Raw genomic sequence first — 15,882 nt, 5'->3', positions numbered from 1 at the left:
TGCTTTGTCAGACAATTAATTATGCTTGTAATTCGGGCAATGCATTCACTAAAAGACACAGCTTGTAGCTATTAAAATAATGTTAATAAATAATACAGCTTGTGTCTTATGGTTTCCACTTTTGTATGTTATTCGTGCTCTGTCGGCCAAGTATTTGTCCTTGTAGCAGTGGTCGGGCACGTCAAGCGAGCGCGCGCGGATGACGCAAGCGAGGTAGTGCGCTGACGTGCGCGGGGTGCGCGTTCGGTTCGGATGAGAGAAGTCGACCTCGTGGATACCGAACTTTGTTCTGGGAAATAATATAAAATATTTTCATGTAAAGTAAAAAGTTATCAGATCTTATGGAAAACCAGTTCTTTACAATCCCTTGTACAATACTCTCATAGCGTAAAGCGTTCTGCATAAATCCTAGTTTTAAATTCTCTACTAAAAGAACATGCCATACAACATGTTCTTTTAGTTACTCCAAGGCTTGTAGCCAAGTGGCACGTCGATTTTCTTTCTACGATCGCAAACGCTTCGAAAATTAAAAAAATGTATGGGAATGACATTTGCTATCAACAGGTAACGCGATCAAGTTACCGATGGGTCAAAGATGTATGGGAATGGCATTAGCTATCGACAGGTCACGTGATCAAGATCTGTCATTCCCATACATTTTTGTAGTTTTTGAAGCGTTAGCGTTTGTAGAAAGAGAATCGACGTGCCAATTGGCTACAGGCCTTGGATCGATTAGAGTTCACGTATGCTGAACATTGATGGAGAGTAAATAATAGTAAATCAAAGAAACGGCCAAACTATGTCTAAAATGTAGGATTTGTGGAGAATTTAATATACGATTCACAACGAACACTATTATAATTTTGAGAGTATTGTATGTTTTCTAAAACAGGTAGTAAATGAAATGAATACATACGTATATCCATCCAGCCACTCGAAGTTGTCAATGAGAGACCACGCCGTGTATCCTATGACGCTGACGTTGTCCACTTTTATGGAAAGCAATACCTGTAAAATAAACAAAGACTATCATAATTATTTACCTATTTTAATTGTCTACTACAGAGAAGTGTCCATCTCCGTAAAATAGAGGGGATATGGACATTCGACCCACCACACTGCATCAAAGCAGGGGGCTTACGATGATAATGTTTACTCCTGTAACGATCACTATATCACTATGGTATTTTTTTAAGATGGTAATACAACCGGAATCTATGATCTAACATGCTCTCCGAGGCACGGGGCTGTAACTCAAGCTGGAAAATTTATACTGAGAATTTTATAAAGGAATGAAAAATTTAACATATTTGCATTTTATACCACGATTTAATACTCGGACCCTGAACATCGGTATCTGAAGCTCCATAGGTTAACTTGACCCATAAGGTAGCTCACAAACAAGACAAACGAAAAATATAATGCCGTATATATCTAATACTATGAAGTACTATATTATGTTCTATCTACGGTGCTACTTTTAAATACTCCTAGGACTACTATGTTATATCTAAGGTATCAGTTCAAAATATTCCTAAAAATATTAGGTTACCTGTTCCAAATATTCCTTGAAATATTGTGTTCTATCCACATCATTGAGCTCGTAATCGTTGGTTGAGTAGCCATTCTCAGTTATCATGATATCGATGTCTCCGTACTCCTGCTTTATCCAGGATAGCTGTTCCCGGATGCCTTCTGGATAGACCTAGATGAAATAAGTATGAATTACGTGTTTGTTTTTTTTTTTTTTTTTGTAAAAAAATTATCACTTTGTGCTGACTTACGATTTATTTAGCAATCATTGATCTCCTATTAAAAAGAGGGCAATGTTTGCAATCCTAATATTTATCGTCGAATTTTTTATCATCTATCCCAAGTGTGGGGTATGTTATTGGTATTTTTGTGCATTAAGTAAGAGTTTAAAGTGCTAATTTAATCTACAGAACCTTACACTATTTTATGTATATTAATTACGTCTACAAACTGGCCAGTTTTTTTCTTTCCATTAATTCGCCGAGCAAAACAGACTTTGTCTTCTTTAGCGTGTTGAGCTTGAGTTTCTTATTGTATTTTTTCTCAATTGAAAAACACAGAACTCACAAAAATTCAAGACTAAATTAATATATAACAAATAATTCTTATCAGTTTCAATTATTATTATTAACATTAAGTAATAGTAAATAACAAGATTTAATGGCGAAGTTATATAAGCAATAAAATTAAACATAAACGTTATACCTACAGTCGGTTTTCATGAATTTTACTAGAACTATCTTTAAACATTACTGAAGCGTTGTATTTAATACCAACGCCACTACCTACATTTTAACAAAAAAAAAACTATAAAATGGTGTTTTTTTTTTTCTTTGCTGACCCAGGACTTGAACCCAGGGCCTCGTGATCCGAAGCGACAGGGTAACAATAGACCAACGAAACAGATCTACCCTTACTTTTTACTTAGATTTATCGATTCACTATTTTTGATTTACTGGAAGTATAGGAGAGACACCAAATCTGCTATTTGGCGGGAACACCAAGGTGGCGTTCAGTTCCGGAGAGCCGGTGACGTCCCAAATACCCGGGGCATCTCCTGGCTTAGCCGGTCTGATCATACTTGTTGTGTAATGGTTCATGCCGTAGAAGTCTGCTGTTCCTGGAAAGAAAAATGAAAAATTTATTCAAATCCTATATTTTTATCATTTAACTCCATACTGTCTCCATAAAAAAGATACAGTTTGGAGTTTAGACCCACTACTATTCCAATGTGGGTTGGCAGGCTTAGGAAAATAATGTTAAATACGATAGGTTATACAAGGCAGGGTGGGATAACACAAAATCCCAACTCCGGCTTCGGATTTTTTACTGAACGATGAAATTTAGAACAAAAACGGTCTGGTTCAGTATTTTATGACAAACGACTACGGAATCAATGACGCAGTAAATGACATTTAATATTTTTTAATGGTACGACTAGGTATTTCTAATTGTCAACAAACTGGTTGATTTTCTGTTAGTACAAGTAGAAGGACTCTCTCGACTGAAAATGCTAGTTGCCGACTAAATTCCCGTGATTGCCTCTTAGCCGGCGAGTCCTAAATATGGGTAGGTACGCCTATTTTGTGGGAGGACGTATGCATTTACCTGCACCAATTAAGTTTCACTTTCAGTTATAGTAAGTACCTACACAATAAAAGCATATTTTATTGTGTAGGTAGTACTAATCTATACTTATAATAAATCTGTAGTGAGGTCAATTCTGTACATGAAATATATTTCCAAAATAACTATCAGGGGGTGATTAGTGATCGATACTGATGCCAAAAATGCAATCAGTAAAATTTTTGTCTGTCTGTCTGTCTGTCTGTCTGTCTGTCTGTCTGTCTGTCTGTATGTTCTTTATAGAAACAAAAACTACTGGACGGATTTTAACGAAACTTGGTACAATTATTCAACATACTCCTGGGCAGGTTATAGTATACTTTTCATTACGCTACCATCAATAGGAGCAGAGCAGTGAAGAGAAATGTTGAGAAAACGGGAGAAGTTACTCAATTTTTCAAGATTCCGTCGCGTGTACAGCCTTAATGGTTAAAGCTACATAGAAATCATGTATGACGGAAATGCTCTCCTTGAAATTATGTATAAAAACACAACAGCATATATACGTCTATCTTTTATGGTTGACTCACAATAACACGTGTAACTCCCGATAGCTTAGCAGTTCGGAGCTTTCTAATTATATTTGTCTACTCTTTTGTTTATAACACTCAGTCATCCCTAATAAGAAAGTTAACATTATTACCTATTCAATAAAAAAAGAATCATAAAAATCAGTAAAGAAACACCAAAGTTATACATGAAATACGCTAGGCCATCGCGCGTGAATACTAATTCATGCTGTAAGGATTATTTTTGTGTAACGGTTGCCGCGCTCGACGCGACTCGCGGTGGGAGGAATAAATAAAGAAGTGCAGCCTTAATGAGTAGGGTAGGGGTAGGGTAGGGGTAGGATAGTGGTAAGGTAGGGGTAGGGTTGGGATAGGGTAGGATAGGGGTAGGGTAGAGGTAGGTTAGGGTAGGGGTAGTTGAAAGTTTACAACGACTTTCACGCGGACGAAGTCGCGGGCGTCCGCTAGTATATAATAAAAGCTTATATTAATATCAACTCAATAATTAACCAGCAGCTAGACAGACAGCCTCGATAGTATATCATCATAGTATATGATAGCATCTGCCTCAGGTGACAATTTTCAGGTGGCGCCAAAATCATAATAAAAAAGTGTAACACCGGTTGAAAACACCTGTTGCTTCAAGCTATTCCTGGAGTATACTAATAATATATAAGGTACCTTTGACAAATTCTATTTCATCTTTGGTGAAAGGCGGCAACCTGGAGTACCGGTATCCTTGCCCCAAGCTATACTGTAGCATCAGCTTCTCAATCGACGGCGGCCAACCACCCTGCTTTGAGAATATTGGATACGAGTATCTGCCTGTCTGGAATTAAAGAAAGATGTATGTTAGCGCGAGTGAGTTATTTGATCGGTCAGCAAAATCTATGTTTATTATTTAAATAATATTAGTATCAGGTTTTAATGGACTTTTGTAAAAACTAAATAAAATAAAATACGCTAACCGCATGTTGCCTTCCCAGTTCCGCTAACGCCGTATCGTTTTCTGTAGCTGGTTTTATCCACAATTCGTAGTTCGCAAGCGATATACGAGCTGTAAATTAAGAAAAATCTTCATTAGGTCCTATCTAATAATTATTGGGAATAGTAGATAGATGGCAAAGACGTGTACCGGCAAACAATTTAGCGTTCCGGTAAGATGTCGTGTGGAAATTGGTATGGATTTTCATCTTAGGCCTAAGTTAGTCCGCTTCCATCTTAGATTGCATCATCACTTACCATCAGGTGACATGCAGCCAAGGGCTAACTTGTAAAAAAAAAAAAAATATGTATCAAAATTGCTTACCATTATACTTCGGCTTAAACTCCCGTTCATATATTCTATAAGCAGTAGCGTGTGCCAGCAAAACATGTTTGTTGCAGAGAAAGGGTGCGAATTCTGGCTCCTTTATTTTAGGGGCAAAATGCCCTTTGGTAAAAGCGTAGTCGCAGATCGAGATGGCTTCGTTGATGGTGATCCAGGTCTTGACGCGGTCGGCGTACTGAGAGAAGATCACTCTCGCGTAGTCTCCGAACCAGTCCACGATCAGAGGATTTGTCCAACCACCTTCAAAAAGATTAGATTTTTTGAAAAATCAAGCTATGGTTCAATTATTGTACATACACTGAATCAACGGTTGGAGCTTCAATGGATTGGGGAAACCGATGATCTTTACATGAGGCATATGTCCAGCAGTGGACGTCCATCATCATGATAATGATGACACAAGTATCGTATCAAAAACAACAACAATAGGTTAGGATAGATGGATATTTTTGACTTGATTGATTGATTATGTACCTAGCTCACGTTTTGTGAGAATATCGAATTAAAAATTATGTGTTGCACTCATTGTACCCATATAATAAAAGAACGCACAATCATGTAGAAAGTTTCCCTTAAAAACTGGGCAATTTTGCTTTGACAGTTTTAAAATTATTGGTAAAGAAAATCAAACCTAAAGGCTTTTAAATATAGTCCAATATTCAATAAAATCCCAAATTCAGAGCAAATTCAACCTTAAGGATTGAGTTTAAGGTAAAATTTGCAAAAGAAGTTTGGCACTCATTGAGTGGGACGTTTTTTGGTCGCCGATTTTGCATCCACTTTTTAATAGGAGACCGATGGTTGCACCAAACTATAATATGTTAATGTGTCATATTGAGTAACGAACAACGTACGATCGTAAGAAAATCATAATAAAAAGATGAATAAAATCTGTTTAGTCATTCTCAAGTAATGGCGTAGCAAAGAGAAATACTCATTCCATTTTTAAATTTTTTCTCTCGAGCCATCTTTGCACCATAACGAAAATAAGAAAAAAAAATGTCGAAATGATTGAGAGCCAGTCTCAAGTTTGGATATTCTTTTTTAAATAATTTTAATACGATATGCGGTAATCGCACAATATAACATTTGGGTGCTAATTTGAACAGCCTTCAATTTATTAGCATTATTTGCCTCTAAACAATAAGCTAAAGCATACCTAGATCTCGAATCTTCACAGGCATCTCCCAATGGTACATCGTTACGACGGGTTCAATGCCCTCGGCCAGCAGAGCATCAATGAGGTCACTGTAGTATTTGACACCAGCCTGGTTGATCTTGTTAGTGAAACCAGTTGGCAGGATCCGGGGCCAATTTATTGAAAACCTGAAAATCGTCATTATCAATCTCACTATCAGGCCACTTTAACACCCTACTGGGGCCTGCTGGCCTATTCACCAATTTGGTCTTTATTAACAAGGACGTTGATATCCACGAAGGGTTGTCAAGCACTGGATGGAATCTGAATTTTTTTTTTTTTATTTTTCTCATTGTGTAAGTGCCGTAGGTGTCTGTGTAGTATATAGGAATGCATGTCAACAGCCTGCAGACTGTTGACATGAAAGAAAGAGCCGGATACAGTTTGTGACACGTGGTCATGCCAGCGACGAACACGATGTCAATATACCTACTTTTGCAGTGACTAGTGTCACAGAAAACATATGCTAGTGTATAAAAGCTTCTCGTGACGGTAGGGCTCATTCTAGTATTACAGCGCTAGCATTAGGATAGTAAGTAGATACCTACAGTATTCAATTAAGTGAAAGTAATTAATTGGGTGATCAAATTAGTGATTAAGTAAATAGCCAGTGTGTGCGTGTACATTACAGTACCCAAAAAAATATTTAAAAAATTAATTATGGCCGATTCGGCACTAACAACAAGCATAACGAAGTCATTAGAGCTACTGGTATATCAACAATGATTAGAAACAACGATAATTATAACCCAAATGAACTGTCAATCTTATTTAAGTGCTCAGAGAGTTGATTCATATTTGTACATTATTTTTTGCCGATGTCATAGATTAATGTATGACTTCCTCTGTTACTCTACTGTATTTTTTTTTTGACGGCCTCTGTCAGTGGTATGCGCGGTGGATTTACAAGACGGAGGTCCTGGGTTGGATCCCCCGCTGGGCCGATTGAGGTTTTCTTAATTGGTCCATGTCTGGCTGGTGGTAGGCTTCGGCCGTGGTTAGTTTACCACCTTACCGGCAAAAACGTACCGCCAAGCGATTTAGCGTTCCGGTACGATGTCGTGTAGAAACCGAAAGGAGTGTAGATTTTCATACTCCTCCTAACAAGTTAGCCCGCTTCCATCTTAGATTGCATCATCACTTTCCATCAGGTGAGATTGTAGTCAAGGGCTAACTTTTAAAGTTAGTTATTTAAAAATAGGTATATATATAAACCACGCAGACACTGGAAACACATTAATTTTTTAACCGACTTCAAAAAAAGGAGGAGGTTCTCAATTCGAGTCTGTTCTTTTTTTCTAGTAGTGAGAATAAAACCCATTGCACCACACTGTTGTAGAAATAGGTATTTAGAAGTAGGTGTAGGTTATAAATTACACAGATTACAATTTATTTATTAAATTATAATCACAGAACATATAAGGGTATAATTGACCACTTGAGAATTTATAACTAAACTAGCGGACGCCCGCGACTTCATCCACGTGGAAATCAGATTTTCACAAATCCCGCGGGAACCATGGATTTTTCCGGGATGAAAAGTAGCCCATATTGTTTTAATTTGTTATCTATCTTCGTTTTAAATTTCAGCCAAATCTGTTCCATAGTTACGACGTTAAAGAGTAACAAACATCCATCAAAACTTTCTCGTTTATAATATTAGTAGGATCTTCTAAAACAATAAGATAAAACAATGGGAGGACTTATTAAATTTTATCGTCACAATTATAAGCTCAAAACATTAAGATTAGATATTAACTATCTAATTTCAAGAGTAATCTCTTGTTATATTTGACAGATTAATTACATAGATATTATAAAGAATTAACTTGAGAAATGAAGGATTTTACATACAAACTTTCAATCCCTAGTTATGCGACAAATAGCATCCTATAACCTCTTTCATCTCAAATCGTGTAAAGTTTAATTTTAATTCATTCAGTAGTTTCAGCGTGATGCCCGATCAGACGGACAGACAGACAAAAAATTAAAAAATATAACTTTGGCTTCAGTGTACATATACTTATAGAAATCTCTCCAACTATTTGTTTTAAATATCTTCAATGTACAGAATTGGACCTGTTACAGTTTTACTGTATATAGATATAAAGATTATAAGCAAAAAAAATGTAAATGTTACCGGCAATCTGTAAAATCCGGTATTCTATGGAATGCTCATGTTTTTATTGGAATACCTGTATTATACAGATTACTGGTAACATAAATAAACAAACGATAATTAAATAACCTGTAAAACTGCAGTCCCATGTTGGCAGTGACCCTGACATCTTCCCTTTACTAATGGCAGGAGTATGCCACGACGTCTCCCGTGGCTCCGCTCTCAGAGTACTCGTGGACGAACCTGTCCCATGTGCTCTACCCTTACCTGGTTGCCTATTCATACTTTAAAAATAATTGAGAGTTAGAATACCTGTAAAACTGCAGTCCCATGTTGGCAGCGATCCTGACATCTTCTTTCCACTGGTGGTAGGAGTCCGCAGCGACGTCTCCCGTAGCACCGCTCTTGATGTCTCCAGAGTTCTCGTGGACGAACCTGTCCCATGTGCTCTCACCCTTACCTGGTTATGTATTCATACTTATCAATTCAATAGGTACCATAAATACATACAATTAAATATGTATCTGTAAATACATATGTATTTATACATACTATGTCTTACATCTTTGTAATCCTAATTAAATGAACATGTTTTTAAGCCAGGTGTACATACATTTTTTTTCAATGTGACCGTTAAAATTACATATAAAAATCGTTTGACATAAAAAAAAAATTAGTCCTGTTACAAAAATATACAGTCCGTGTACAAAAATCAATATAACTTAAAAACCGTAAAATTTCGGCTAACATAATATATTGCGTTATTTTAGTAGGCCTTGATGTCAGCTATCACCTTGTAAAGTATGTCGTAACATTTACTAGACACCCTGTATATAGTCTGTGATTTTAAAATAGAGCCTGTTTTCTCAAGTGCACTTATTTACACGACACTTAAACAAAACCAACCTGTCTGTTCAGTCTGTCGTCTGCCCTAACAGTCCTGTCTTTTTAACAAAAAAATTACTGAACCGATTTAATGAAAATTAAATGGGACTAATCAGGAAGTATAAATAACAATTCAAATTGAGAATCTCCTCCTCGCAAATAGGAGTTTGGGTTAGATTTTCCACTCGGAATATAACGAGTTTTTAAGTAAGGTATTTTTTGTATCAGTTGTAAAAGAAATAAATACCTTTATTCCACTCGGAATAAATAACTAGTTTTTTTAAGTAGATATTTTTTTACTATTTACTATTTTTACATCGATTTTTTTTTTCGCTAGCGTGTGAATTAGCTTGAACTCGGTTTTTAATATAGCCTAGCAATTACTAGTATTGGACACATAAATGTCGCGGTGGCTTATAGACGCGGCTAGACACGGTGTATAAATTAAATTTTACTAAATTTAAAAAAATCATTTAAAGAATTTGTCTTCAAAACCCATAATAGGTAAATTGTTTTCCAAACTACAGGCTAATTTACTATATTTGACAAATGCTAGTTGACATTATTATACGAAATTGAGATTCTACGTAACAATTGTCATCCGATGCCTACTGGTGGAAATCATACAGTAGTTAGATGACGTTTATTTTAATAGGTTGATATATACCGAAATAGTGAATAGGCTAGCAGGAGTCTATCAGTCATACTTACTTGGTTACAGCGAACGTGTTAAGCGATTTGGATGATGCACGATCCATTATCACGTGGATCACATATATGTGGAAGACGCCTATCGTCCATCACGTGGACTCTATATTGTTCATCGCATTAAACATGTATTACTTACTATGCGCGTATCTAGTCCGCTCTGAGTTTTATATCTTACCATCAGCGTTCCACCCGCCTTCTATCTGATAGGAAGAAGTGGCTGCACCTAGCTTAAGGTGCTCAGGAAAATTGCGATCGGCTCTGCAAGTCACCAGTATTGCACTGTGTGTGAACAATTTTATGACTTTAAATTTTTAGGTTTACAAAAAACCACAAAGACGTAAACAGGAAACTAAAATTCGAAAATTACACCATAATATTTTCTATCGACTGGCATGTCAACCCGGTGCGTGATTGGATTATTTATTTATTTATTTTTTAAATACCAATATTGTCATTCCCGTCCAATTATTTGGAAAAGACTGTTTTAGGAATGGGTACTACAATACGCCAGCGGGTGGGGGGGAAGCAAGTAATGATTTTAGTCTTTACTGAAAAGAACACCATGGACGAAAAAAAAGATTGTCTGAGAAACAAAAATCTTTACAATAGGTAGGTACGCCTTGAATTAATAGATCACTGGCTTGGCTTGGCATCTCCAATTAAAAAATCAATCAATAGGTAGAAAATATTATAATGTTATTTTTCACTTTTTAGTTTCGTGGGTACGTTAATGTTACAAAAAAATAATTATATTATTGAAAGCAGTTGAAAACACGGAGTGCAAAAATTTTCGCACGTTTAATTTGTATCAGTTGTAAAAGAAATGTCTTTATTGCAAATCTTCCAAATATATTTGAAGTAATAATTTAAAACACACAGAAAAAATACACATCCAATACAGAGTGAAAACACGGTTTTAGGGTTCCATGGTCAACAAGGAACGTGAACGTTTAAGGAACCCTTATTTTAAAAATATAGATCCGCTTGATAGAAGATCGTAACTCACCATAACAAAAGTGTTTTGCGTGAAATCATTTTTATCACTACCGGGCGTACCTATAGAGCAGTGTTTTATACCTAGGCCACTAGGAAAGTTTTGAGATTTGGTTACTAAACTTTAGCATTTTTCAAAATGATTTCTATCGGCTAAAATACACAATATTCTGCACGCCAATCATCATTTTGTTTTTAAATATTTTTTTCGTGACTTCTTCACACACCAAGTTCCAGGCGTGAATGGACGGTATTAGAATGTCGCTGCCCTTTTGGTTTATCTTTCAATAACGAGCTGAGTCCAAAGTCACAGAATGCGAGATTAGGACTGTAGGAAGAGTGCCTTATCAGAAAAAGACCAGAGTGGCTTAAAAAATATTGTACTAATTGAGCGCGATGTGCCGGTGCATTATTGTCCAATGAAGTCGATAAGAGACAATGCGCTACTTTGGCCGGAGGTCTTATTGGGATTCAATAAATTTAATTAAATTTAATTTCGAATTGTGATTTAGCCGGTATAGTCTTCTGTTGTAAACAGACATTGCTATTAAAGGAGATCATTCATTTTGGGCCCTTTTTGAAAGTGGCACGAATCGGTAGAACTAGCCATTTGGAGTAATACCTAATACGGCATGAGTGTTGTAGGATTGCTCTGAACCAAGTTATACAGGTTCGACGTTTCGTTTTTTCCATACATTTTGAAGATTTTCAAAAGTGCCCACCTAAAAAATAACTGGTACGTATCGTTAAAACTGCCCATTTGGAGCAATATTTAATATTGCACAAATGTTGTAGGATTGTTCTGAACCAAGTTATACAGGTTCGATGTATCGTCAGTTCTATGTATGTTTATTGAGTTTTGAAAGTTCCCACAAACAAAATAAATGATACGTATCGTCATAACAAGCAATTTTCAGTAATAGTTACTATGACATAAACGTTGAAGTATAAGCTCCGAATCAAGATATACGTTTCAATGATTCGTCAAATTAATATATTTTATTGATTTTTTAAAGTACCAAAAATATGGTAGGTACACTAGCTGACGCCACGCGGTTTCACTCGCGTGGTTCCCGTTCCCGTAGGAATTCGGAGATAACATATAGCTTATAGCCTTCCTCGATAAATGGGCTATCTAACACGAAAGAATTCTTCAAATCGGACCAGTAGTTCCTGAGATTAACGCATTCAATCAAACAAACAAACTCTTCAGCTTTATAATATTAGTATAGATATCGTTAAAACTAGACATTAGGAGCAACAGTTGCACACGGTTTAGAACAATCCGAGTTCTGAACCAATACCAAGTTATATAAGTTTCATGATTCATCACTTTCATACATTGATTTCCGAGAAATTGTTGTCCGAAGAGTTGGAAAACATAAAACAATAATAAAATATAGAATGAATGATACTTATTATTTGTGCAAGGCTGCAAATTCCACATTATTTGCAAATGCATTTAAATAAATTCCTGTGGCAATGTATGGCATGACGGGCCATCGAACCTGTCTTGGTTCAGAACAATCCTACAACATTCGTGTCGTACTAATTATTGCCACAAATGACCAGTTATAACTATACGTATTATTGGTGTATTATACGTAATATTGTTGGTGGGCACTTACAAAACTTGATAAAATGCATAGAAGTGGCGAGGCAACGTATCTTTTTAACTTGGTTTAGACCAAACCTACAACATTTTTGTTTACTAAATATTATTCCAAATGGACAGTTCTAACGATACACATCTTGTTTTATTTGAACGGTACTTTAAAAAATCAATAAACTATATGGATTTGACGAATAATCGAAATTGTATAACTTGACTCAGAGCTATACTACAACGTTTATGTCATAGTAACTATTGCTAGTTATAACGATACGTATCATTTATTTTGTTGGTGAGCACTTAGAAAACTCAATAAAATGTATAGAAGTGACGAGTCATCGGACCTTTATAACTTGGTTTAGACCAGTGATTCCCAAAGTGGTCTGTATTGACCCCTAGGGGTCTATGACAACCTGCAAGGGGTCTACGTCATCGAAAAAAAACTTTGAGGGTCCATGAAATGAAAATGGGGGTCCACGATAGTGGATCTCAACACATACACTGAGTAGTACCTATTTACTTACATCATACTATCTTATGTTATCAAAACATATACATTATTTATAAAAGTACCTATGAAGTAAAAAAAATATTATATATGTTTATAAAATTGTATAAGTTGTAGGATATTGGTATACGTTTTGTGGTCGCAATACATTTTGTAAAATCTGAGAGTCGCAGTCTCAGAGCTTCGCTCAATACAATTAATAAATGTATAAATTAACATGTGTTTTTATTTTAATTTTTTAACACTAAACTTCACTACAGAAAGAAATTTACAGTCGAAGTTGGAAGTCGGTTGAATTTTTTTATTAAAATTTAATTTTTTTTATTTTTAGTGTTAGCATACCTACTGCGTGAGAACAAAACGCAAGCAATTACCTAAAACGTTATTTTCTTATGATAGGTACCTAAGTCCTACAATCCCAATTTTAAAAATACTCCTTAACTCATATACAAAAATTCACTTCCCCTTTATCCACACTTAATATGAATATAACCAATTGTCTTAACCGTCCTCCGTCTTCATCACCAGACCTCTTTTACAGTCACAACCCATATGGGTAGAAAGTTCTCATCAATATAAAATTAATCAAGTCCAAACACAAGGTAGTTACTGTGAACCGTCGAGGAGTTCTCTTCACTGTCCTTCGTCTTCATCACCAGACCCTGAATACGGTCACAACCCATGTAGGTGGAAAGTTCTCATCAATACAAATTAATCAAGCCCAAACAAAAGGTACCTGCTGTAAATCGTTGACGAGTTCCATCGTTTGTATTTCGGCTACATCATCAGACCAACTCCAGACCTTCATAAAATGTAGTGGCTTAAAATACCTTATGAAATCACTAACAAACGCACTAGCCGTCTCTACAATTTTCGAAAGTTCCCCTCAATTTCTCCAGGATGCCATCATCAGATCCTGACATAAAAAAAATGGGACCACCCTGAAATCAAACCCTTCAAAACCAAAAAAGAATTTCTAAAATCGGTCAATAAATGACGGAATTATCGCTGGACATACATAAAAAAAAAAACATACATACAGTCGAACGTAGAACCTCCTCCTTTTTAGATGTCGGTTAAAAATACCGATAGCGATATACACAATCACTATCACAGACTAAGAGATAAAAAAATATATATTCTTACATTAGATACATGTAGGGGAGGCTAAACATTGCGAGGTACGCTGGCGGCTCGAGATCGTTGTGCTTGGAAGTCCATGCAAGAGGCCTATGTCCAGCAGTGGACGTCTACCTGATAAGGTAATGTAAGTTAAGGGGAGGCTTACAAAAAAAAAATATTCAAAATTTTAATTTAATTTATTTTAGAAATTAATATCATTCAATAATCATACATAAATAAAAAATTGAGAACCTTCTCCATTTTTTTGGTTAAGTATAAAGATAACATTACATCAAACTATTTATTATGCAATTATTATAAATACTTAAATAAATATATCTACACATATTATGTTTAAGGGTTTAAGCAGTGTTTTCGACGAAAGATACCAGGCTGATTTACTTTTTCCAACACTTCTAATAATCATCGTCATGTTTAAACTAATTTACAGTGATGCTAGAATAATATAAATTTACCTAGTGAATCACTTTACCTAATGGTGAAACCCGTATGAAAATTTGTTTAATAGTTTTCGTTTATCGCGAACAGGCAGAAAGACAGACGCGGCGAAGGACTATGATTTTATGATAATACTGACGTGATAGCCCTGTGCCCCAGTGTATATGATAGAGGGCGTATGTTCGTATCCGGCCAGGGGCATACACCTCAAACTTTTCAAGTTATGTGCATTTTAAGAAATTAAATATCACGATCTCAAACGGTGAGGAAACCTTCATACCTACCTGAGAATTTTCTTAATTATCTACGCGTGTGAATTCTTCCAATCCGCATTTGGCCAGCGTGGTAGACTAAGGCCCTAACCCCTCTTATTCTGAGAGGAGACTCGTGCTCAACAGTAAGCACAGTAAGCTAAATATGCGTTGTTAATGATGATGATGATGATAAACAATACAACTTTTTTTGACACATCCGTGCTCTGTCAGACAATTAATTATGCTTATAATAAAGGACGGGCACGGCATTCACCAAAAGACACAGCTTATAGCTATTAAAAGAATGTTAATAAACAATACAGCTTGTGTCTTATGACTTCCACTTCTGTAAGTTATCCGTGCTCTGTCGGCCAAGTATTTATCCTTGTAGCAGTGGTCGGGCACGTCAAGCGAGCGCGCGCGGATGACGCAAGCGAGGTAGTGCGCTGACGTGCGCGGGGTGCGCGTTCGGTTCGGATGAGAGAAGTCGACCTCGTGGATACCGAACTTTGTTCTGGGAAATAAAACAAATACCTCATATCTAACATTTATCTCATAAAAAGGCAATTATATACCAGGCCTATACAATAGGTACTCTTTAACTCTCATAGCTTATAGTGTTCTGCGTGAACCTTAGTTTTATTTCTATAAACTGCTGAGCTCGAATCTCCTCTCAGAACGAGATGGGTTAAGCCAATAGTCCACCACGCTAGCCCAATGCGGATTGGCAGACTTTACACACGCAGAAAATTAGGAAAATTCTCTGGTATGCAGGATTCCTCACGATTCAACGTTTGAGACACATGATATTTAATTTCTTAAAATGCACACAACTGAAAGTTAAAGGTGCTTGTCTGGACCGTATTCGAACACACACCCACCGGAATCAAAGGCAGAGGTCATATCCACTGGGCTATCACGGCTCCTTTAAATTTTATACAAATCATATATTTTAGTCACAGTGTATGGCATGACCATTCAGTTACTCCACTATGTATTTAGAGTAAGTTCACGTATGATGGG

General features: G+C 36.2%; 2 protein-coding genes across 4 annotated transcripts in view; both read right to left on the bottom strand.

Annotated features, from left to right (window-relative positions):
* Nucleotides 1-39: 39 nt before the first annotated feature.
* LOC112056582 (myrosinase 1) lies at nt 40-14,335 on the bottom strand. Of its 3 annotated transcripts, none has more exons than XM_052887445.1 (11): nt 14,171-14,335; nt 10,087-10,190; nt 8,628-8,775; nt 6,158-6,324; nt 4,978-5,238; nt 4,637-4,725; nt 4,350-4,497; nt 2,490-2,653; nt 1,553-1,705; nt 917-1,008; nt 40-289 (listed from the first exon to the last, which is right to left on the bottom strand). In XM_052887445.1, the coding sequence occupies exons 1-11, from the start codon at nt 14,197-14,199 to the stop codon at nt 49-51; spliced, it is 1,596 nt and encodes a 531-aa protein (XP_052743405.1). In that variant the 5' UTR covers nt 14,200-14,335; the 3' UTR covers nt 40-48. The 3 variants fall into 3 exon arrangements, with proteins under 3 accessions (XP_052743405.1, XP_052743399.1, XP_052743410.1); XM_052887439.1 differs by lacking the exon at nt 14,171-14,335 and adding an exon at nt 10,918-11,644; XM_052887450.1 differs by lacking the exons at nt 8,628-8,775; nt 10,087-10,190; nt 14,171-14,335 and adding an exon at nt 8,445-8,541.
* Nucleotides 14,325-15,882, bottom strand: part of LOC128199168 (myrosinase 1-like) — a 17,772-nt gene continuing 16,214 nt past the window's right edge. The window contains exon 11 of the mRNA XM_052887434.1: nt 14,325-15,373. Within this exon, the coding sequence (XP_052743394.1) occupies nt 15,130-15,373 (244 nt within the window). The 3' untranslated portion in view covers nt 14,325-15,129. The remainder of the gene's footprint in view (nt 15,374-15,882) is intronic.

The sequence above is a fragment of the Bicyclus anynana genome, chromosome 2 (assembly GCF_947172395.1).
Source record: "Bicyclus anynana chromosome 2, ilBicAnyn1.1, whole genome shotgun sequence".
Lineage (NCBI taxonomy): Eukaryota > Metazoa > Arthropoda > Insecta > Lepidoptera > Nymphalidae > Bicyclus > Bicyclus anynana.
This window is presented reverse-complemented; position numbering and strand designations above follow the sequence as displayed.

Bases quoted from the DNA above. Each gene is read 5' to 3' on its own strand.
- LOC112056582 (XM_052887445.1), bottom strand. From the start codon at position 14,199: ATGTTTAGCCTCCCCTACATGTATCTAAT. The intron at 8,776-10,086 runs GTAAGATATAAA...ATACATAACCAG, and splicing joins AGGCGGGTGGAACGCTGATG to GTAAGGGTGAGAGCACATGG. The intron at 1,706-2,489 runs GTAAATCAAAAA...TATTTCATCTAG, and splicing joins GTGTCTCTCCTATACTTCCA to GTCTATCCAGAAGGCATCCG.